General features: G+C 25.8%; 1 protein-coding gene across 1 annotated transcript in view; it reads right to left on the reverse strand.

The window, feature by feature from the left end:
• The window catches only part of LOC129981304 (cell adhesion molecule Dscam2-like), a 346,717-nt gene extending 322,208 nt beyond the window's left edge, over nucleotides 1–24,509 (reverse strand). The window contains exon 1 of the mRNA XM_056092081.1: nucleotides 24,221–24,509. Coding sequence (XP_055948056.1) covers nucleotides 24,221–24,287 — 67 coding nt within the window. The 5' untranslated portion in view covers nucleotides 24,288–24,509. The remainder of the gene's footprint in view (nucleotides 1–24,220) is intronic.
• Between the last annotated feature and the right edge of the window lie 1,196 nt (nucleotides 24,510–25,705).

Here is a 25,705-nt window from a genome sequence, read left to right on the forward strand (position 1 = left end):
AACATTCAAATATATAATAATCTTAGTATACTTAATATTTATTGAAGGGACTAGCAGCTATATCGCTCATTGACTTTCTTACTAGTACCTTATTGTCACAATTTGCTAACGTTTTGCTTTTATGCATGTCGTACATTTTGGAATCAATAATGCATTTTAGATCTGTCTCAACTGATAGATAGATTGCAACATATTGTTACTAAAAAAAAAATCAATATTTTTTGTATTAATATGACATTTGAAATTCAATTTATCTCTCTAATTGTTTGAGTCATGTTATTCACGTATGGACTCCAAAAAACCAAACAGAGAAACAAGATAAACAACTTATCCATTAAAGAATTTCCAAAATGTGTCATATGAAGTTTTGGTGCAGAGAGACAAAAATTCAATGCTCAAGCTTTATATATAGAGAACGATAGATATAGATATAGATATAGATATAGATATAGATATAGATATAGATATAGATATAGATATATTTCTTCCCAAACCATCAACTAGTTGGCGGATTAGATTATAATTGGTTTAATATCTTCGATTCTGGTAATAAAATCATGTATCAAATTTCACCTTTGTAGTCATTGAAAATTTGAGCAATTATGTTCACTTGCACACCAACAAACATACAAGTAGACAAATTCTGAAGTGTTTCACAACCAAAATTATATATAGATCAATAATGGTTTTTCTAAGACTTCAAGACCAATTCAATTCGTCTATATCTTTCTAAATTTGAGTTCTCATATTCATAGACGGACAATATCTTGCAATCAAATTTTTCAAGATTGCAACACTTTCCATATATAATTTGTATAAGAGAGAATAAAAATAAAACTAAGAGTTCATTAGAAGTAAATGCTTGTTATAATCTCCCTCAGAGAATGGGAGATTTATTTTAAATATAATCTCAAATATTTAAGAAAAATAGAAATTATTAACATATGTTGAATATATTAAATTCAAAAGGCAAATTTAATTCGCCTGTACCTTTCTACTTTTGAGTTATTGTGTTCATAGACTACATAGACATTTTTTATATTACAACTTTATTTTTGAAGAACGCAACATTCTCCTTACATACTTTGTATAAGAGGTAATAAAAAACAAAACTGAGGGTTCCTTCGAGGTAAATGGCAGTTGTAATCCCCCACAAGGAATGAGGCACTTTTTAAAAATAGAGTCCAAAGTTTTTTAAAAAAATAAAGCCGGCGTCCTGGCGTAGGGGTAGCACGTCTTTACCATGATCTGGGTTCGAGTCCCGGTTTGGGCATGGTTGTTCTTCCGTTGTTCTATCTGTGAAATGTATGAATGTGCCCTCCTGTAAAAATGGGTTGTGGAAGAGAATGAGTGATGCTTGAGTGGCAAAAACGTACTCTTGGCCCTAGTTGGCGCTGCTAAAAAACACAAGAGACCCCACCCACCCGGCTTAAAATCGCTGTCTTCGTAACAGCGGGCTTGTCCATGGCAAGTGTCATAAGAAACAACAACAACAGAAAAATAAAAATGAATATATGTTAGATATTTTAAATTCAAAAGCAAATTAGATTCGCTTATATCTTTCTACTTCTGAATTACCGTTTTTACAGAAGATATCCTACTATCGAATTTTATTTTTGAAGATTGCAACATTTTCTTTGTATACATGAGGATAAAAACAAAACCTAAGGATCACTAAATGGCTGTTGTAATCTCCCCGAAAGAATGAGACATTTCTTTGAAATATAATCTCAAGCATTTAAGAAAAATAGAATTGAACCCATGTTAAATATATTAAATTGAAAAAGCAAATTCAATTCGCTTATGCCTTTCTACTTTCGAGTTAACATGTTGAGAGATAGACAATATCCTGCTATCGAATTTTTTGAAGATTACAACATTCTCCTTACATGCTCTGTACATGAGAGGTTATAATCTCCCTAAAAGAACGAAATATTTTTTTAAAAAATAGTAACCCAAGTATTTAAAGAAGATAGAAATGAACATATGTTATATATATTAAATTCAAAAGACAAATTCAATTCGCTTATACCTTTCTATTTTTGACTTATTCAATTTATTGACAGACAATATCAAGCTTTCGATTTTTTCGAATATCGCAATATTTACTTTACATACGAGACAATCACCTTACAAACCTTATATAGGATATAATAAAAAAAACCTGAGAGCTCATTCAAGATAAATGACTGTTGGAATCACCCCAAAGGAACGAGACTTGTTTTAAATAAAATTTCAAGTATTAAAAAAAAATAGAATTGATGAACATACGTTAAATATATTAATATAAACTTCATTATTAAAATATTCAGTATTTACTGAATATATAGCGTCTCATTGAGTTTTGAGTTTTGCATTGTATCAATTAATGTACGTAAAGCAAATTCAGACTTTTACTTTAACTAAATCTCTGAAGTGATGTTCTACGACTACTGCATCTTGCCATCATTAAGAGAGATTCTTTTTTCTTTCGCCAGTTTGCTAATGATGCTAAGGTCAAGACGCAAACGAACTTCTATTCGAAAAATTTTTTGCTAGGAGTATTCAAGATAAGGGCAGTGATCAATTGTTTGTACAGGTAGAGCACGACTGATGCGTCTTCAGTCCAATGATAATTATTATTTTGAATATATTTATATTTTTCAATCATAATTAAAAAAATATTCTTTTTATAAAAGTACGCAATTATTTCGTTTTAGTTTTTTTTTTTATATTTAGATTAAATTGAACTTTGGTTACAAACTAAAATATCTTTTCGGTTTCTAAAAAGTAAAATATTCATTTATTTTTTAAAGAACGGAATAAGGAAATTCTAATTAGAAAGTAGGATAATTGAGAAATTATTTACTCATAACAGTAAAAAGTTGAATTCAGATGTTGACATATACTTTTTTATGTATCTATTTGCGTATTTGTTAATTCCAAACAAATTAGAAATAAAAACTGACATCCTGTTATATCCATTATCAAATATCTTCATAAATTTTAGAAACAAAAGTTTTCAAACTACCATCAGGAAAGGTATTCTCAAAACTTTCTTATATATTACTTAATAAATGTATCATCCCTCGTACACCCCCCAAAAAATGTGGAATTTGAGCTTGGCTGTGGCTGCCACGAATACTCAGATTTTAATTTTTAAAGCTCCACACATAACCTTGTATACTTCATAAAGTAATGAAGTATACAATGTATGAATGCTCAATCAAATAGAACCAAAATAGAAATACATAGGATAATCTATAAAATCGAGGAAGCATTTTTACTTATTTAAACAGATTCTAATAATACTATCACTGTTTGAAAGATTAAGAAAAAATGAGATTTCAAAGAGTTATCAGTAAAACCAGAAATCAAATAATCTATTCTGAGGAACTTGCAAACTAAAAATTGTCTTAGTTTATACTTTGAAATTAGAGAAAAGATGATTAAAGTTTGAATAAAAGGATATATATATATATATATATATATATATATATATATATATATATATATATATATATATATATATATATATATATATACCTAAAAGAAAAATTTAAAAAAATGTAAGAACATTAAAAATAATTAACAATTAAAAACTTCGGACATCAGGTAATTCATTGGGATTGACAGAAGCTATTATCTTCAATGCAAGGATTTAAGAACTTGAACTTAATGGCTTCCTTAGTAAAATATTTTTAAGCTTCAATCTTAGTACGTCATATAAGTCATATTATTTTAGAAGCCTTATGCCGTAACTTTTCTCATTGTTTTTTGCATTTCCTAATTTTTAGTTATAATTCTTAAAATTTACAATTTAATTTGAAATGGAAAGATTAAACTTCAATTAATGAAAGAACTTTTTTTCTGAAACAAAAGGTGTTTAAAAAAATATGAGAAAACAAATAGAATCATTCTGGTTGAAATCTTATATATACTAGGGAATATCTTTTATAGTTTATGCAATATTTCAAAGGATTATCCAATAAATATAATATTTAATAAATATAAATGCAATATAAAATTCAGTTTACTATAACGAGGAACAAATTTATAAATGATATGAATAATAATATATATTTATGCATACAATTATATTACAAAAGAGTGCAATAATCTCTAAAAATGAAAGTACTTTTAAACTATTTCCTTTTAAACGAAAAAGCACTTAAAACTTAGTTTTAAGTGCCAAAAGATTCAAAAGTTGTGTTAAAAGCCCAATTTAAACAATAAATTGTTCATTATGGAAAAATATGTTTTCATGCCGTCATTTTCATATCCACTTATCTGATGTGGCTTGATCAGATTTTTTTATCACGGTTACAATGATCTTCAAAAGTGGAAGAATAATCCAGGATGGAATATTGGTATCAACAATGAAAACGTTTTACTTTCTTGATAACAATGAAATATATTATTGTAAAATAGGTCTGAAATATTTTTAAATAAAATAAAAAAACAAAACAATTTAAAATTCAACTGCAATTAAACTGTATCAGTAAAAAGACCATTTTAATTTTGAATTGATGTAAAAATTAATTTCGTGCTATAATATTTTAGGTAAAAAAACATTGTTAAATTTTAAAAAAATAATTTTAATTAAAATTAAAGAAAAATTGCTCCAAGGGGCCTCAGTTTTATTTTTCTAGATACATTTGTGCTAAATATAATAACTTTAAATCAAACTGTCTAACCTGTAAAACCTCAATATACAAGCCTCTACTAATACTAATAATAAAAAAAAAATGATTTTATAATTTTTACAAGACAGACCAACATTTCAGCTACCATATGCTTAAGACAATGAGAATGTGAAACTAGGAATTATTTAAAAAATATTAATTAAAATTTTAATTAACTGAAAAATTTAGAAATTTTGAAGCTATATTGCCTTAACTTTCGAAAATATTACAGTGCACACTTTTTTTTACATAATCTTAAAAATAAAATTTAAAAAAATCTTATCAATTTTGTGCATAAATATTATCAACTTTTAATTAAATTTATACAAAAAAAATTCGCATATTTTAAACAATATATTTTATGCTGTAATTCAAATACTACGAATATTTCATCCAGGGTTTTTGTTTCATTCTTGATGGCTTTGCCGTTAAGGAGAATCGGTTTATTTTCCCATGTTGAGTGGAGTTCAGTAAAACGCTTGATTTCTATAAAAGCTTTGAAATTTTGTATACGTATAATTACGATTTAATTTCAGATTGAAGCACAGGTGAACGTTTTTATTTTAAGGTATCTGACTACGTTAAAAAACACTGGTTTTCGACCACACTGGCGAATTCTTTTTTTTATTATTTTTTCTTGTAGTTCAGACTTTCCTCTTTCCAAAACAGTATTTTATAGGAAAAGGAAGCTCTGACCTATCATCCAGGAGAATTTTAAACAATTTTTTAGCTAAAATTTTTCTTTAACTTCAATTTTCTCAAACTTTTATTTTTATTAAAATTATCCACCGTTAACATGATATCTCAAAAACTAATAGAGGCATTTACATAAAAATTTCAGCGTGTGTTTTAAATACTGTGGGCAATGAAATGAACCAAAAGTTTTATTGTTGGTTAAATACTTTTTCATTTATAGGTGTTTTTAGAAAAATTAAATTGTAAATTTATGGAAAAAATATATATATATTTTTACCCATAATTTCTTTAAATCACAAAATGTTTCTTAGATTTTGGTTCATTTCATTCATCAGTATATTCTATAACTTGTGTACAAAGAAAAATAGGATTGCTACATTACAATTTTGTGTAGAGTGTTAGCCGTTTTGGTTAAATTTCATTAAAATTTACTACAAATTTTCCTATTTCTCAAAATATATTATATTTCCAAATAATTTTTTTTTGTATTTATAGTGTTTATAGTTGACAATACATCTAAAAACCATAAATATTTTTTAAAAAATCCAATTTTTCAAAAATATTTCTTTGGACGTAGTCGGTTACCTTAATCATCTATTTTTAAACATTGACCTCTTTCCTGTTAAAATAATGATGTAAAAAATATTCATAGAGCAATAGAAAAATTCATAGAATAATGAACAAACGGTATAAGTCTTTTAAATTAGTATGAGTTATATTTCAAAATTTGGAGCTTGAAATACTTTGCTGAAGAACCAATTAAAAGTAAGTTACAAAAATATTTAAACGGAATTTTTTACAATCAATGAATAATCAATCGGCTGATGAATTTATAGTCAAAACAGTCTTTCAAATTTAGGTTTGATGTTGATGAATTATGAATTAAAGGTTTATTGATTTTACTCTAACTAGCTTCTCTTATGAAACCTTCTTATTGAAGTACGTATAAAACTAAGATATGTAGAGAAGCGAAGTCTCGTGATTATTTTATCAATAATTAATACATTAAATTTCAAAAATCTTGATATTATCTCGAATAATGATTTTTTTTTGGTGATACATTTGAGAATGTAAGAGAATATCACATTCCTTCAGCTCATGAAACCAAAGCTAAGTACCAATTGGGCAAAATTATTTACTGTGTTAAAATTAACAATAATAATTTAGGTGAATAATGAAAAATATCTTATTGCGCATTGGAAGATATTTTAAAGCACATTCTTGATTATTTCTAATATGATGACAATGTCTCTCTATGATATTTTTTTTCCTTATTCGTAAAGTACTGTTTTTTTTTTTTTTTTTCAAGAAGCCTTCAATCTTAGTTCATTTTATAAATTTATTCCTTTTCTCTCTTTAAAATTAAGCTTTATTATGAATGTTCTTGATTTTTCAAGCAATCATTTGTTTGAAAGAGTTTTCACAAAAGGTCATTGTTTTTATAATAGTCCAGTAGCTAATTTCTAAACAATTTGAGACATACGATAATCCGATGTTTCAATTGAGAAAATCATTTAAATGACCAAATTAATAATATCTTATTTTGTTTTAATCACTAAATGGGCTCCTGAAAATTTTTTGAAAGGAATAAAATTTATAATTCATTAATTTCTTTTCGTAGATTTTTTTCATTCATATATATGATACTGAGTAAATAATTCTGGACACTTTAATTTCTAAATCAAAAAGCATTTCAATCTTCTACGACTAAATCTGGATGATCATTGAAGCTTTGAATCTTATTATTTTTAAAACAATCGACACTCTTCAATCTGTCAGTCTTAGACAAACTCTGGTCATTGATTGCCATTTCTTCTTCGAAATGTCCTACGAAGTGCTCTAAAATCACAAGTTTTTATGATAGTGATATCCAAATTTCCAAAATTCAGTGAATTTTAGTTCCAAAAGAAAGAAACGCTTTTATTATTTAAAATGTTAATGCCTACAAAATATTTTAATATCTGTGACTAGTTGGATGGAGTGTCAGTATAAGTATTTAAAATTAGCAATTTATCAAAAACTTTATTAAATTAAGCTCCAAAAATATACTTATTTTTTCCCTGTTGCTTGTTTATTCCTATTAATAATGGTTTAGAAATCTTCCGTTGAACCCAGATTACAGATAGATATCTTGTATATGTAAATAACTTTTTTCTTAAATAATCCAAAATTCTTGAATTAATAATAAAAACATTCGACAGATTTAAAAGATCATAGATGACTTTTTCTTTATTTTTATTAAAAAAAATTGGATTTTTTCCTATCTATTTCATTTTATAAGACAAATGCTGGAAATCACACTCTTATGGGTTGAGTTTGCAATGTGAAATAACTTATAATCTTAACTTGAGACTTTTTCAATGCGAAAACAAAGCACTGATAAAAGCTAATTTTCTTCATACACGCGTAACATGCCTGTACAAGTTAAATTCTATTTTTATTTAATATGAAATATATTGTTGGAAAATATGCCTAAAATGTTATTTTTAAAATAATTTTTTTTTTAAAAAATTAAATTCTACCGTAAGAAAATTGATATTGCTGATAGTATTATTATTAATTAATATTATAAATTATGAACTGCTTTAAAACTATTAAAAAATAAATCGCTAAAAATAAATTCTACTGTAAAAAAATTGATATTGTTGATAGTATTATTGTTAATTAATTTTATCAATTATGAACTGTTTTAATAATGCATTTTGTGCTGTAATATTTTCCTACTTTATTGTGTGAAAATACAAAACTTTCTTTTATTTTGGGATAAATTATTTTTTTAGAAAAAAACAATCGGAGTTGCATATTCCCATCCTCTAAAGTATATATATGGCAAATTTGTAAATAAAAGGCAAATGGTCTTGACAGTAGAAAGCCAACACATACATTTTCATCATTTTTATATAAATACTAGCCGCCTTTGGCGACCAGCCGGTTCGCCAATCTTAATGTTCGTTAAAATTTTAATAATTAAATATTTTTTGCAATTCCTACTTTAATAGCTTCTTCATCAAAATATTTTAAAACTTCAAATTTCGATATATAATTCACTCATAATATTATAAACGCCTTCAGTCATAACGTGATATGTATCTCTCTCATTTCCTGTTACCCCTCGTAGAATTTATGCTTTAAATTAAAGGGTAAATGATTAATCTGCAATTAATATAATAACATTTTTTACTGAAACAAAGTATTTTTTTGTAATATGATTACTGAAAACAGTCACTGAGCGTTTAAACTTGATGGGCACTAAAGAATATCTTTCCTAATTTATGTAATATTTCAAGAATTTGTCAACAAAATATTCTCAGATTCATCATGACCAGAACGATTAATTAACAATGTTTAATTTTAAATGCATTAAACACTAAGAAAATAAAACGAATCGTTTAAAATAATCGGTTGAAAACAGGTTAAAAAAACTACTTAAAAAACGATGTACTTAAAACTATAAGCGTATACAAAAAATATATAACTAACATAAATACAATTTAATTACAAAAACATGCAACTAACCTAAAAATAATTTAAATCATCCGTTAATAATGGTTGTCATGTCAACAATCAGAACACAATGCGCATGCGTGAATTTTCAACGCCAGTTACGGAACGCAAATGCGTCAGTTTTTCTACTCCAGTTGGGGTAACGCTATGCAGATTGGAAATTTTTAATTTCCTTTATTCTGTTTTATTTTAATTCAAAAGTACTTAAGAATGAATCTGAAAGATCGATTCATTAACAATGTTTAATTTTAAATGCATCAAACATTAAGAAAATAAATGGAATCGTTTCAAATAATCAGCCGAAAAATCTTAAGCCTAGCCTCATGAATGTTGGGGAAAAAATTGAAGCCGTACTCATTTGGCGGTGGGGAAAATGAAAAGATTTTTTTGGCGGGAAAGTTAGTTTTTAATTAATAATTAAAATTCTAATTAAAAATTCAAAAAAAAGGGCTATCCTATCTTTTAAGTTAGATCAAACTGCACACGATGTACAAATTTGATTAAAATCGGTTTAGTAGTTTAGGAATCCATCGCGGACAAACAATGTGACACGTAATTTATATATATTAAGCTATCTACCTTTAATGTTAATATTAATAGATAATTGCTTATATTAAAAAGGCAATACGATAAATCAATCAGTCATTTATCAATCAATTAGTCATCTGCTTTTAGTGTTAATATGGAAGGATAATTATTTATATTAACATGGTAATGTGATAAATCAATTAGCCATTGAGTCATTTTAAGTTATTGTTAATACTAATGGAAATAAACTATAAAGGGAAACTATAATGGAAATAAAAAAAACTATATGGAAGTAATAAAACTATAATGGAAATAAAAAAAAACACTTTGATTATTGAGTGTGTTATATAAGTGTAAGAAAAAAAAAGAATAACGTAAGTGTAAAAATATTAAAAAAATTATAAATTCTTTGTTTAAAGATATTAAAAGAATTTTTCAATCTCAACCTTTTATTATCTTTCAGTAATTATGTTTTCATTCTTTTCAACGATGTTAAACCCGATCCTTTGGAAACAGTGACCTTCCTCGTAGAAGGGGCTAAATTATCTTCCATTTAAAGTAATTTAATACATGAATGTTTTTGAATATGATATCGACTTCTGGAAGATTTTCTTTTTAAACTTTTCCGAGAGGCGAAGATTTTTTTAAAAATTCCTGTCTATATAAAATTACGAAATGAGATCACTAATTTTTGAAAATAAGCTTTAAAAGTTATTTGTTAATTCGGAAAAAAATCATCCATGAAATTACTGGAAATTTACTAAGTTACTCGCATTTTATAGATTATATTACGTTATTATAATTTGATATCTAATTTCTTGTGTCTAATGCTTTCTTTTAAATGTTATAATAAATGTTAAGTGTTCTAACCACTATAGTTATAATTGCAATATAACTATTTGCTTTGATCTGTTTTATTACTTATTCATGTATCATAAAACATATTTTTCACCTATAACATTCAACCTATCAAGATTGAAGATATTAATTACCTAATATTTGAAAATTAAAAACAAATATATATATACAAGGGGTGTTCAAATGAAAAGGTACAAAATCCTATCCTCAGACCTATGGTGTATACCTTATTCAAACTATACACCATAGGTCTGAGCACAACGATCCCTTTGATTAACGAGCCATGTTCCCAGAATTCCTGTGGCGGGGACGCGACACAGTCAACCATAGCGTCCTTGAGTTCGCCGAGTTGAAGCGCTTCCCTTTCAGATGTTTTTTCAGGTGAATCGCAGGAGGATATGTGATGACTGTGTGAGCCTGGCATGGCCTGATCTCGGATCATCAACCAAACTCTCACGGCCTGAACGAAAACGGGCACTCCATTTTCTCACTGACTTGTCGGACACACAGTCTTCCCCGTATACAATGACCATATGGCGATGAATAGTGGCAGGTGTAACACCTTCCACTGTCAGAAATCGGATAACGTCGCGCTGCTCCTCAATCGCCGAATTTTGTAATGCGAACGCCATCCAGTCTTCACATACACTGCCTCATTAATTGGTCGGCACTTTTTATAAGAGCCTCTGCTTTCTCCTGCGCTGCCAGTAGCCCGCGTATGCTCCGATGTACGCCGGAGACTCCAATCGCATCCCTAGTTGTCTCGCTACGTTCCCCCATAGCCGCATAGGCAAATATATTAATGGTTACGATGTTACGACGTTTCATACCTTTTCATTTCATTTCATATCATTTCATTCACACTCATTATATATATATATAAATATACACACACATAAATTTCTAACAGTTGCTTATTGTTTTAAATGGAAGCAGTAAATTCGATTTGATAATTTTTTAGCAAAATAATAATATTTGTTTTCTGATTAATTTTTTGTATCAAGAATCAGGATAGAATTATGAATGACAGCTATATATTTATTTGATGTTATTTTCGACATTTTATTTATAAGTTTTCTTTATTCTTTGTTTTCTTTTATTTATTTTTTTTTTATTTTCATGTACTTATTATGTGTATTATTCTTATAAAAAATTTAATACAAAGGAATAGGTTAAAAGATAAAAGGAATTGTGAAAACCTAATTATAATATTTACATATTATTATTATTTATCGCCTGAACTTTTAAATTTTAACAAAATTGTTAACATTATAGTGAAGTATAATAAATTCAATGTTAAAGGAAAAATTCCAATTTAGGGATATCGGAGTTAGATTCAAAATTCGTAAATTCGTTAATTTAAAAATAACCGTTAGTTTTCTTTTAATTTTTAATTATTTACTTTTTACAAAATGAAAAGGATATATTCTGTAAATTTTGAGTTTCCAAGCAATCAGCTGAGCTACTTTAAAAATCAAAATTTAGGAATCATCTTATATACATCCCTACTAAGTGGCACAATATACTTTTATAATATCTACTTTTATGATGTTTAGTATTTTCTATGTTGCATGTTGAATATTGTAACACTGTTGTCAGATTTATTATGCTACAAGGAATGTAAAATATTGAAAGTATTCTTTGAATGATTTTTCTCAAATTTTATTTGTAAATACTAGATGTCAGAAAAATTATACTTTTCGATTGCAGAATTAAAATTTTTTGCTTCCTAACATTTGCATGAACTCATTATTTTTTAGTAATCCTCCTTATTTAGAACCTAGTAAAATAAGTTTTAATTTATCACTTTCAATTAAAAAAAATACTCTTTATTAAATATGAAAAGAAGAAAAGGGTTTCTAAGTACGAAAATACTCTTTCTGATGCTCTTTTAAGCTTTTATTACATGTGAGATATTTTCGAAATTAATCGAGATTAATATTTCATGATTAGCTAAAACATCAGGGTGTATTATTTTTTTAATTAATTAATAGAGTCATAGATGTGTGAGCATTGCAAATATCTTTGATATATCATAAATTAAAACACATGATAATGCTTTTTGAGATTTCATTTGATTTTTGTATCAAATGCCATTATATAAAGAAAATATAGGTAAATAGTATAGGTACCATACCGATTGCTGCAGTTTCTTATATTGCTCATTTGATAACAAATTTAATAAATATTTATCAATATAATTTCCCAATACTCATGACTTTCCAATTACTAATTATCTGGTAAATAAACAATTTAAAAGCGTAATAACTAAAATATATACTCACATAAAACAAATACAATACCCGAAAAAGATTGTTTTTCGGATGAAGAAAAAGAAGAAGAAACATCAGTTTCATGACCAGTTAACGTAAATATTTTTAAAATATTTCGAATCTTTTAAACCGAAATATATATTCAATGAAAATTTTATTTTTATAAATAACAAAGAAATTGAAGATAGTAAATGTGTGATGCAATAAAGATTCTTAATAATGTCTTTACCTTAATTTGTCAAGTTTGTGAGATAACTTTATACTTCGTGGCTTGACAATAGAGAAGGATTTTTTCCTGAAAATTTGAATGTTAGGTCTTGATTCCTATCGTTATATATTCATTGAATTAAATTCGTTGATAAATTAAATAGTAACTAACATATATTTCATTAATAAACGCATTATTCTTATTTAACTGGTTGTGAAATATGTTTGTAGGTGAAATACAACGAAATAATTATTGATAATTTTATCTTTATTGTTAAGATATGTTAGTGTTAAATTGCCTTAGAGATAAGCAATGATGAATTTCAATAAATTATTTTTTATAGACAATGTTTTAATACAAGTCTTAAAAACCCACTTCATTTTTTTTTCATAATTCGAATCAAAAACGACCATTAAATTTTCACTTAGAGTTTACTTTTTTACCTCTTGATCTTCTTGATACCGCTATTTTATGTTATTTGGTAATTCATTTTTCTATAAGAAATTGAATTTAGTCTTCTTTTATTAAATCTGTTATAGAAATATTTAAGGTATCCGAACACGTTCGGAGCACTTTTTTAGAAAAAGATCGTATAGACATACTTCAACTATATTTCTGGGTTTAAGACGATACAAATTAGTAATAGGATGTCAATATTTGAAATAAACATTAAAACTATTTGATTTTTTTTAGCATAAATTTAAGCAAATTCTTTAAACACTTCAACTTTGTTACACTAAAACGTCTTATTCTCACCCAAAAAAAATTTATATCAAAATAAACTACATCGTTTTCTCAAGGTAATGAACTACAATCGCATGGTTATGATGATAAATAATAACTTTAGAACCAATCAAAAATTTATAATGAAATTTTTAGTAAATTTATGACGTTATTATTCAAACAACAGGCTGTAAATTAAAAAAAAATTCACTCAATCTGAATTGTTTTAGTTCTTTCTCTAGAAAATAATATAAAGACAAAGTCCACCAAATTTCATAGTAATGCGATAAATATATTTTGAGTTATTTGATTTGAAGTGAGCAAAAAATAAGAAAAAATCAATTTTGAGAAAGATGCATTGAAAGTATACAGTAACATATTTTAATAATAAATTATGTGTGTGCACACTTAAAATTGACCACATTCATAGGTTATACCTACTTCTTCCTCAGCTTTTAATAATTTTCCTTTTTTAATCATTTTTTTTCTGGCAATTTTTGCATTTGGCTGTGAATGCCGCCTAGATTCATTTATTCCGTTTTTGTCGAGCTCAGCAAATGCTCTAACTGCATTTTCACTAGAAACACTCCAATAAACTTAAGGATATTCAGCAATCCTATAAAATCTTCACTAAAATGTAATACATACCTAAATGCCCCTAATCTGTGGGTTCGGAGCTCAAGAAAGACATCTCCAGATACAAATTTCCACAAAACACCGTTGAAACTCTCATTGGCATTTTACATTTTTCCGTGCAAAATAAGTTCCATATTAAAAAATAATACACATTTTTAACATGTTTTTGGCCTTTTAAATCGGTACTTCCGGTTTACCGATCATTACGAAAATATTAAAATCTTGACTTATACTTAACGTAGAGATAAAAGTAAACCTGTTTTGAATAGCTCAAAGACTGGTCTATCCCATAAAAGAATTTTTTTAATGTCATTTTTTGCAAAAAATCTGTTTTTTCAACGTGTTCGGATACCTTAAATAAAATATTTCATGGTTCACATTGAACAAGAAAAGATTATCTCCGTTTAGTTAAATTATTACCTTTCCTGAGCTTAAAAGTAAAACTTCTAGGCGAGTTTATCCGTAAATATTAAGCTAGCTTAAGCAAATTTATCTGTATCTCAAGATAGAACTCATGTCAGCACATCAACAGGTAATTCCGGAGGGAATCAAGTTTGAGTATTTGCGCTAGCATCAAGTAATAGGAAATGACCTACCGTCTATCACGTCATGTCGTAGAAACATGTTAATTTTTCTCGTGGCAGCAGCCGTTCTATTTATCTTTATTTCTGGTGAGGAAAAACAGCATTTATTTTCCTTAGTCCTGCAGCATTCCTGACCATCGGGAAACTTAATTCCGTTCAGTTTTTGTGAATATCAAAAGCTGACTTATATTAAGCGCTTATTAAGTAAGGAATTCTTTAGATACGCCTTAGCCTTTTCTACAATGCTTTGCCCTTGATCAAAATACGCTGACGACCGTTCTCCAAACTTTCATGCCCCTCTAATATCCAATTACCTAATACATAACTGCTTAGTTTCAGATATGCGTGTAAATATCAAAAGGAACCAGAAAACTTTCTATTAATCTAATAATTAATGAAGAAATAATCTATTCATCTAATGGTTAATTATCTCTTTTAAAACCTTTTGTTATCATATATATATATATATATATATATATATATATAATATATATATATATATATATATATATATATATATATATATATATATATATATATATATATATATATATTTGATAACAAAAGGTTTTAAAAGAGATAATTAACCATTAGATGAATAGATTATTTCTTCATTAATTATTAGATTAATAGAAAGTTTTCTGGTTCCTTTTGATATATATATATATATATATATATATATATAATGATATATATATGTATATATATATATATATATATATATATATATATGATATATATATATATATATATATATATATATATATATATATATATATATATATATATATATATATATATATATATATATATATATATATATATATATATATATATATATATATTCTTTGGATAATTGAAACATCTGCTTACATTTCATATGAGAAATAATTTTTCATACAGAAAGATGAGAAAGATAAGGAGATATTTTACATAATCTTTCACACAGAAATGTCCTTAATTTATAATAATCTAATAATTTATTAATCTATTAATTAATAATCTATTTTAAGACCTTTTGTGGTCAAAATGAAAAAAAAAATTATTCTTTAATAGTCTTGGGATAGTTCAAATATCTACTTACGTTTCATATAAGAAAATATTCATTCAGAAATTTCCTTAATTTATAATAATGTAATAATCTGTAATCTATTAATCTAATGATCAATAATTTATTTTAAACCCTTTTGTAGCCAAAATGAAAAAAAAAATTATTATTCAATAGTCTTTGGATAATTCAGACATCAACTTTAGTTTCATACAAGAAAATCTTCATACAGAAATTTACTTAATTTATAATAATCTATAATATATTAATCTAGTAATTAATAATCTATTTTAAAACCTATTTTGTTCAAAAAGAAAAAAATATATTTTTCAATAGTCTTTGGATAATTTAATCATCTACTTACATTTCATATAAGTAAATCATTATACAGAATTGTCCTTAATTTATAATAATCTACTAATCTATAATGTATTAATATAATAATTAATGATCTATTTTAAAACCTATTAAAAATATCCAATAGACTTTTTTCGTTAAAAAGAAAAAAATATTATTTTCTTTTTTGTATAATCGAAACATCTGTTAACGTTTCATATAAAAAATCTTCATAGAGAAATGTCCTTAATTTATAATTATCTAATAATCTATAATCTATTAATCTAATAATTAATGATCTATTTCTGTTTGTGATATTAATGATCTATCAACGTTTACGATTTAAAAGAAAAAATATTCAATAGTCTTTGGATAATTAAAACATCTTTTCTCGTTTCATTTAAGAAAATTTTCGAACAAAAAATTCATTTACATTCGAATTAGAATATGAATTAATTGCTAGGTTGTGACGTTTTTCCGATGTTCAAACACTCTATAATGCTATTTTATTCTACCATATAAAATAATACAGTAAATAAATAAATACCAGCATAATACGATAACAAAAGAATAAGATTAAATATCATTGCAAAGTTGCACATAAAGCATCACTTGCATTTTTGTATTATAAAAACCTACGTGTGACAAAACTCTTAATTCTGACTCATAAATAAGAATGTATATACATTAGATGATGCTTTATTTTACCAAACAGCATTGCAAACAGACAGTCATTAAATGTTATCCACAACTTTAAAATACTGAATATATTACCAGAAATACTTTATTTTTAAATGCCAGAAATATAGCCCTTTAAAGAAACCGGAAAAATAATTTTGCACCAAAGACCATTTATCATATTTGATCCACGAATCGATTCCGGTTATGTATAGTTTATTTACCTTTCAAAAGTTTTTCTTGAAAATTTCATTACTTCATGTTTGAAAGTACCACGCCCATCCATGAGTATTCTTCTAAATCTTTGTCGCATGCGGTTTTTAAACATATGGTAAATATTTTTAACTGCTATCAGATGCTTAGAAATGAAATTTTCCAGAGTTAACACGTAGATATAAAGTACATATACACTTTTAAATATTCTAATACTACCTCATAAAAAGCTTCTACTTTAAAAAACTTAATTTTTCTTCTAGTGAATTTACATGTACGAATATTTCTCTTAATGTATATACAATAAACAACGTTTCGACACTTCTTATTTAGAAATTGCTTTTTGATATTCCCTGTTTATTTGGAGTCATTGCAATGTTAAAGATGGTGTAGGAGAAATAGGGTAATTGGGAATTAATTTCGGATATTGGAAATTTTCTTCAATATAAAATATTCTTATGAGAAGTAAAATAAGTCTGTAATTTATGAGTGCATTATCATGATCTAGTTCAATATCTATTAATTCAAATTTTAAAAAAAATACATGTTTTTTTAAAATTAATTTATTAATTACACAACCTCAGTTACAATGATGTTCAATTAAAAATGATATCAATATCATGATTTGCGAATTTTTCTCAATTGATAAATTGATGTAAAACAAATTATTTGGTACTAGTTCAAGCCATAATGAAAAGGAATACGAAAAAAATATTTAAAACTTTCTTTAAGAATCCAATGGATTGAGTTAACAAAATTTGATATAATCATTATTTTTAATTGAATTAGCAATGAATAAATCATTCTGTGAAATCAATTCATATCGTAATGCTACATTTAAAGCTTGCAGCCATTCAAGACATCAGATTTAATAAAATTTTATACCACATAAATAATATTTTATAAAAAAAATGTACAATTTATATTCAATACATGCTAAAAATGCCTGATTTGTTTCATTTTTAAAATTAAATGTTTTAAATTTAATATTTATTTTCATCAAATTTAATCATTATTTTTCTTTAGCTAGAACTGAAGTTTTTTAAAAACATTATGCCAGCATTATCTTTAAAAATGTTATTACTTCCAAATGAATTTGCATTAAAAGTATTTAATTAGTAATAATCAAGAAAGTTTTATAAAATTTCAACTATACATCTTTTAATTTCTTTGAATTTATGTGTTTGGCCACTGAAAGACACTAAAAAAATGCTGTTACCTTATATAATCAATTGCCACTTTTTTCCAGTCATACTATACTAAAATATTTTTAGGATTGAGATTAGCTTAAGAAAAGTGATTCACTTAGTCTCTTAGATAAATTTACTTTATAAATTAATTAATTTATTTAATTAAAAATCAAGTTATAAATTAAGACACGCCATTTTTTGTGAGATAAAGAACTGAAAAATCTAATTTTCTGTCTTATTAAAAAATTTGTCAAATCTTTGCCAAATTTCATAATTTCATACAACGATTAATAAATTTGGTTGGAATTGTGCTTCCCATAGCCCTAGAAAGGGACAAAATATAGTTATTTTCTGCCTTCATTTATTAAAATTATCCCAATTAATAAATCTCTATCGCTTTATGACACAATATAGTGTCTTTTATATTTTTATTAAAATTTTAAAGCATCACATTGTGGTAAAATAGATATAATTAGAATTTAATATAAAATAGATATAGTTAGAATTTAATATAAAATAAATATAATTAGAATTTAATATAAAATAGATATAGTTAGAATTTAATATAAAATAGATTGAATTAGAATTTAATATAAAATAGATATAATTAGAATTTAATATAAAATAGATAAAGTTAGAATTTAATATAAAATAGATTTAATTAGAATTTAATATAAAATAGATATGTAGGTAAAATATATACTAAAAGCAATTATTTCTGGTGTTTTAGTTAAAATTGAGGATACATTCTCTTCAACTATAAGTATCACGAAATGCACTATTATATAATTTGTTAATTTCAGGTCATTTTAGATTAGTAATAATATGATATAAATAGTTTGACTAGCTAAACTGTTATCCAAGTGATTGATTAGAATCGAATAAATTTATGTTCAACTTTATATTAATAAATCCTTTTCCCGATTAATATCGTCTTATTCTTATCTTCTTGAAGAGATACAAAAAATTTTAGTAGCGTTTATTCTGTAATCTGGATATACTTATCGTTACGATCTTTCTTTTGACTTTTAAGAATTTACTGTTAAGATATGGTTTATTACTGTAAAATTCAATTCAATTTCTTATGACCCCAGGATGTTAAGATTATATGTAAAGAGTTCATAAGAAAATCAGCTGAATTTACACCTCCCGTGTGATTGCAACTTTATTTAAAATATTATAAAATAATTATTTGAGGCAGAGAGAGTTTTCTATCACAACTTCCCCTGTTACTTTCACAATATGATGCTTCTAGATTGCCTCACAGTCCAAAGAATTGAATCTACATTCTGATAAATATATTCAAATTTACAAGTTTGATGCACATCACATAGCTAAATTTATCTTTTTACTTGAATGCTTAGTTTAGTCACCGCGCTCGCAATCACTAATGAATAGACAGAGAGTTATTTTTTTTCCAAACACAGATGCAAATCTATAAAAATAGTCATAAAACCATATGAGAGATTTATCCATATAACTCAATACCCTTTCCAGTTATCGTTTCTACTAGCACGAGAACGGACCGATTAAATCCTCTTTGCCACATTGTGTCAAAAATTTTATACAGATCTTTATTTTTGGACGAAGCTCACATATCATCTGTATTCTTCGTTGGGTTTGAGTTTTCACATTGATAGACAGACACATTTCATTCACCAAATGGTTTTTTTTCTGTTCAAAGTGTTCTGAATGCTGTGAAATTTCGTCAACGATACAATATTTCATTTTTCCCAGTTACACTACCGTGTAAAGATAACAGAAAAAAGAGGGCAATGCTTTTAATTTTGATATTTACTCACAGTTAATGTACACATAGTAATTGTAATCTGAAAAATAATTTGCAAATCTAATGAAACAACAGCATAGATATCCATCTACATTAGTGCTTAATTAAATTATTGTTATGTTCTTCTGGTTGCTCGCGCATTTTTGCATTTACTTTTCATCTCATATTTTGGTTCGTCTTTTCAAAGCTTTCACCTTCATTACGATAATATGCAATTAGGCATAATATGGATGATTAAAATGAGCGCAAAATGGAATCTGGACAGCTATTGAATTGTCAGTGCCTTTTAATAGGATCTTCAGAGAAGGCTCGCTAAACGCAACTACTTGATTTACTTTCATTTCATTACCACTAAAGGATAGCTATATTCCATACTATAAGAAAAGCAGTACCTTTCATTCCATTTAATTGTATGAATTTCATTATATTTCTACCTTTTTTTTTACTCGTATGCAATATATAAAGAGAATATATTGTAATCATCAAATAATTCGAACTTTAGATTTTGATTAATCGCCTAGCTTTAGGTCTCCTTTTAAGTCCAAAAACACATTTGTTAAATCACGTCTCTCTATCTATTCGTGATAACTCAAACTTGTTCTGAGCTAAACAAGAGAAATTTGATTGATACCAACTTTGAGGCGAAATCTATCTAAATAAAATGACTCTGAAAAGACTGGGCATGGAATTTTAAAACCTGCAAAAGCTATATGGATAAAATTTGATAAAACAGTTCTAGAATCGAATATGTAGATTTGTGTCAAAAATAAAACCAATAATGTACTGACTATCTGCTGAAGTAAATATTCGGGAGCATTTAAATACATTAATTCTACAAAGTAGTGGCTAATTGAAATTTGTTATGTGATGTTGCTACAAAAATTGTTATTATGTTGATTTCAAAAGGTTGTACGAAGACAACCAAAATGCAATCATGTTCTTTATTATACTAAGAAATACAAAATGGTAATATGCAACGGTATCCGGATAAATTATCGGACACAAGACTTTATCGTCAATTTTTATATGGGAAAAAAGAGGAATAACAGTTTTATTAGAGAGTATATTAGAAAGTTTCGGGGGAATATATATCATTTGTTTCAAAATAGTAATATCACCAATTTCTCTTCTGTATCTCCATTGGCAAAGTCAAAAATACAAACATCCAGAATAATGTCAGATCAATTTTTTTTAAACATCAAAGTGAGCTGAAAAAAGTTAAAATATGCTCCATTTTCTTAATTTTTTCAAGACTTCTTGTTTTTACCAACTTTTCTATATTTATGTGTTTTTTCCTGTCTCTTGTATCATTTCCTGATTGCGCAAATATAATTTTTATTCAGTACCACTTATTCTTTCTGTCTAAAAATATAATGAACACTTCGAAATAGTTTCCGTCCGAATTTACGATATATACTTACAAGTGTTTTCTCTGCAAAATGTTGTAAATATATATCGTAAATTCCAGAGAAATTAGAAATTAATAAATTTTATTGGGGTAGATGAAATTTACTGATGTTATTCACAAAGATAATTTAATTTTAAACTGTTTTTGCCTTGTACAAGTACACCCCAAAAAGTACAAATTTCGATGGTAACTATCTTTAACGATTAATATCATGATGAAGATACTGTAATAATAAAGGAAATCTTATTTTCTTAGTAAAACATTATTTTTGTTATAATCGACATTAACGCACGGTAAGCATTATTAATTATTTTTATTCGAAGTTAAATCTAAATATGTGTTGTCAGACATTCATTTATTGATTCAATTATTTATTTTTCTCATAAACATCTGATGGTTTTTAAATGTTTATCATATTTGCATACGTAAAATTTTCGCTTATTTTCTGCACTTTCATGTTTAGTATAATCCTTTTATTTTGAGCATTGAGGCAGTAATAATGTTTAACCAAACCGGTGAATTTTATTTCCGAATCAGAAGCCGATAATTAAAATTAATTCTTTTTATATTTCAAATTTTCCAAATTGTTTATTAAACTATCCTTACTTAATCAAGACACTTTATTTTTAATAATTTATAATAACTCAATCTTTTTATTTCATCTTATTAAATATAAGTTGTTGTTTTTCTTTCGTGAGAAGATATTATAAACGGAAGTTAGTAAAGTGTCATTAAAAATTTTTACCACAAATTGAGAAAAAGATATTAAGAGAAATATTTATAGACTAGTTCAGAAAAAGTTGGCAAATTATCATTTGACTTTCACGAAGAAATTTTTATGAAACAATTATTTAATTGAAATATCTTGTAATCAACCTCTGAAATGCAATCATAAATTCAGGCTCAAAAAATAATAATAATTTACTTAATGAAATAAAACAATTTATAGTGAAGTTAAAACTTACAAATATATCTACTTTATATTACATTTTTATTTTTTTTATTTTACTAAACTGAGAAAAAAATTAATTATTAATACTAGAATATAATTAATTTTATACTGGAATAGAAGCGATTTAAATATAAAAGCAGGATATACAATCATATAATAAAGCTTAATAAATATGTAGTTTAAAGCAGATTTGAAAGCTAATTTTTTTTAAAATTAAAAGTGTCATTTTAAATTAAAAGTAAGTATTGATTAAATGAATTTCAATTGTGCCAATTGCAAAATTGAAACTATATCCATAAGAATACATAAAATATCTTAATTCGTTTTAAAATCAAATTTGAATCATACGTGTGAAAAGTTTGAAGAGTATAGCTTAACCAGTTTTAATAACAATGTCCTAATTATTTCATATTAATGGTTTGTAAAGTTTCTAAACCATAAGAAAACATTAACATTAATTATGTAACGATTTTCACACAATTAATTGTGAGAGAAAGTTCAGAAACGAACTTTAACATACTGTAATCAACTTACTAATTAAAATATGCATTGATTTATCATTAATATCATTTTGGGAATGAAACAACTGCAAAAGAGTTGATAATAGCATTAGTGTTCTAATACAGCCATTTACGAAGTATTTTTCACATTTCAGATTAGAAAATAATTAAATTATAAATAATGCATTAGATAATGAATAATTAGTTTAGAAATAATAAAGGAATCCATCACAAAAAAATTAGGTCCCTTCAAGTTGGTATTTAATTAACTTTTCAGTCTCTTTGGCAAAAAAGTTTACTTGTATAAAGCTGATAATTAACAGAATAAAATTCATCAAGAATTAACTTGGTCCATAATTTTAAGGTACTTGTTAGGACAAAATATAATCTATTTAAAACGTTAGAAAACATCTTTGTTGAAATCTTAGAGATTGATAGTAAAGGAGCTTGTTGAAAAAATTTGAAATAATTTAATAAAGAAAAAATAATAAAAATATTGATAATAAAAGACAGTTTAAAAAAATATCTAATATTTTAATTTGAAATTTTTTTATTTCCATAATTAAAAATCTGACAAAATGTTGGGGAGCTAAAATATTAGGATTATTTCAAACAAATACTATTTTGTTTTCGCAATTAGAAAACGTCTAAAGAATTGATATTTTGTATTTTAAAATTTCGATCAAGTTAATTTAAAAGTCAAATAAGATTCTTTCATAACTTTCAAAAGGCTAACAAAATATAATTTTTTTAATTTTAGGTTAAAGCTTTTTAAAACTTTCTCAAATACATCCACAGTTATAAAACTAAATATCGCATTGTTTCTATAAAATAAAAACGTTCATACTAGCATTCACAAAAAATGATGTCAATAAAAACAATATTTACTATATAAATCATTGGCCTTTTTAAAAACATTCTTTTGTATTTGCTAAGAAGCACATTCAAACTAGTGATATTTGTTTTACTTTTGAAAAATACAAAATGAATATAGGCAGAAAATAAATAACAGTTCAAAAGATTTTGTTATTAGTAACTAATTATATTTCAATTAAAAGTATTGTTTATTTCAGTTGCTTTAACTTCTTTTCCGAAAATATATGTTTGTGCCTTTATGATTCATCGTTTTCTATAATATAATTTCAATAATTAATATGATAACACGAATTAATTGAAATGTAGTGTTTTATTTGAAAAATAAATAGCTAAAATATTTATTTCTAAATGTTAGCATGCCGACAAAATCAATCCCAACCTATGTTTTTTTGTTGTTTTTTTACAGATTATTTTTAGCATTTAAATGTTTTTCCTACAGTTTTATTTGAGAAAAGTCAAGATAAAAGTAAGCGCTGCTTCATTTCTCAACTGTGAGGAAATTTGTTTAAAAAAAAGTAAAAGACATTGAGAAATTTGCAATATATATAAACCTTACCTGATATATCACCATATATAAGTCCAACTTTCCAGCAAAGCGTCAGAAAAACCACCTGACACAGCATTTTTGAACCACAAAGTTCTTTAAAATTAATTCACCAGAAAAATCCGTTTGACAAAACCGATGACAAGCTGTCACCCTGTCTTATATCATAGTAGCAGGCCTCTATACCAGCGAAGCAAGCACCCGTAAAATTTCTGTAAAGAAAATCGTTCAACCACGTGTAGCTGTCGTGGACTTTTCAACGGGGATAAGTTTCTCAGCACGTGGGAAGGCGGCTTCCCTGCAACTGCCCTCTCGGAAGAGCGTGTGCTGACTGAAATCAATTTTCTCTCGGGGTTGGGGTATGTGACGGACCCCTTCCCTCTTCCGGCGCATGCGCTGTGCGCTCTGAAATTATTCAGGGAACTTGTGAGGAATAATTTGAATTTTTATTTCAAACTGCGGTTGTAGAGTAGTTCTACTTAGGTTATAACGTTTCGGAATGCTTTGGATAAGAAACTGTAACTGTGGTTTGAAAAAAATATGAAAAATATTGATAGCACTTTAATAAAGGGATTATAATAAATCTGTAATTAGTATATATTAAAGATAATATTAATTTTATTTTTAAATAAATTTAACTATAATTTTTAAAAAATCTCAATTTATTCAATTTGCTATTACTACAATCTTAAGATTATTTAAACGATAAATGTCTGTAAAATACAGAATCCGTACTTGTTAATCAAAAGTGTTGTTAAAAAAACGCTGATCACAAATGAAAAAGTGATATTAGCACAAAAAAATGACGTACTGCTTTATATACAAATATATTTTGTTTTTAGAATGCAAGTAATCGGAAATAAAAATATTTCAAAATTTATTCATTTGTCTAATTGTTTAACTATTTTAAATCCTAGATTACCCATAGACTTATTGCTCGTCTAGAAGTTAATCAATAGTCATGAAATTGGAATGCTGTTAAAAAACACGAAACGAAAATGAAAATTTTGTGTAAGTAATTGGAAATAAAAGTATTTCAAAATTTATTTAATTGTCAACTTGTTCAACTGTTTTAACTTCTCGATCATCCGTGGACTGATTGTTCTTCTAGAAGTTAATCAGTGGTCATGACAGTGAAATGCTGTAAAAAACGCTAATCGAAAATGAAAAAAAAAACTATTTTAAAGTAGAAATACAACACATTTTATTATATATTGCTATCTTATGTAATAGATCTCCATCACATAATAATAATACTTTTTAAAAATTTAATCTTCAAGCTTTTCAACTAATGTAGAATCAAATTATCTACTATCTAATGACTCGTAAAGCCGTTAATCCATAGCAGTAAATCAACATTTTTGTTAGAAAATTTTAATCACAAATTAAAAAAAAATGTTTCAAAATATAAATTAACATTTTAATATATACTTTTATTTTATTCAATACTTTTCATTTAATTCTAAGAATATTTCATTATTGAATTGTTCAATTTTT

This window comes from Argiope bruennichi, chromosome 8 (assembly GCF_947563725.1).
Source record: "Argiope bruennichi chromosome 8, qqArgBrue1.1, whole genome shotgun sequence".
Lineage (NCBI taxonomy): Eukaryota > Metazoa > Arthropoda > Arachnida > Araneae > Araneidae > Argiope > Argiope bruennichi.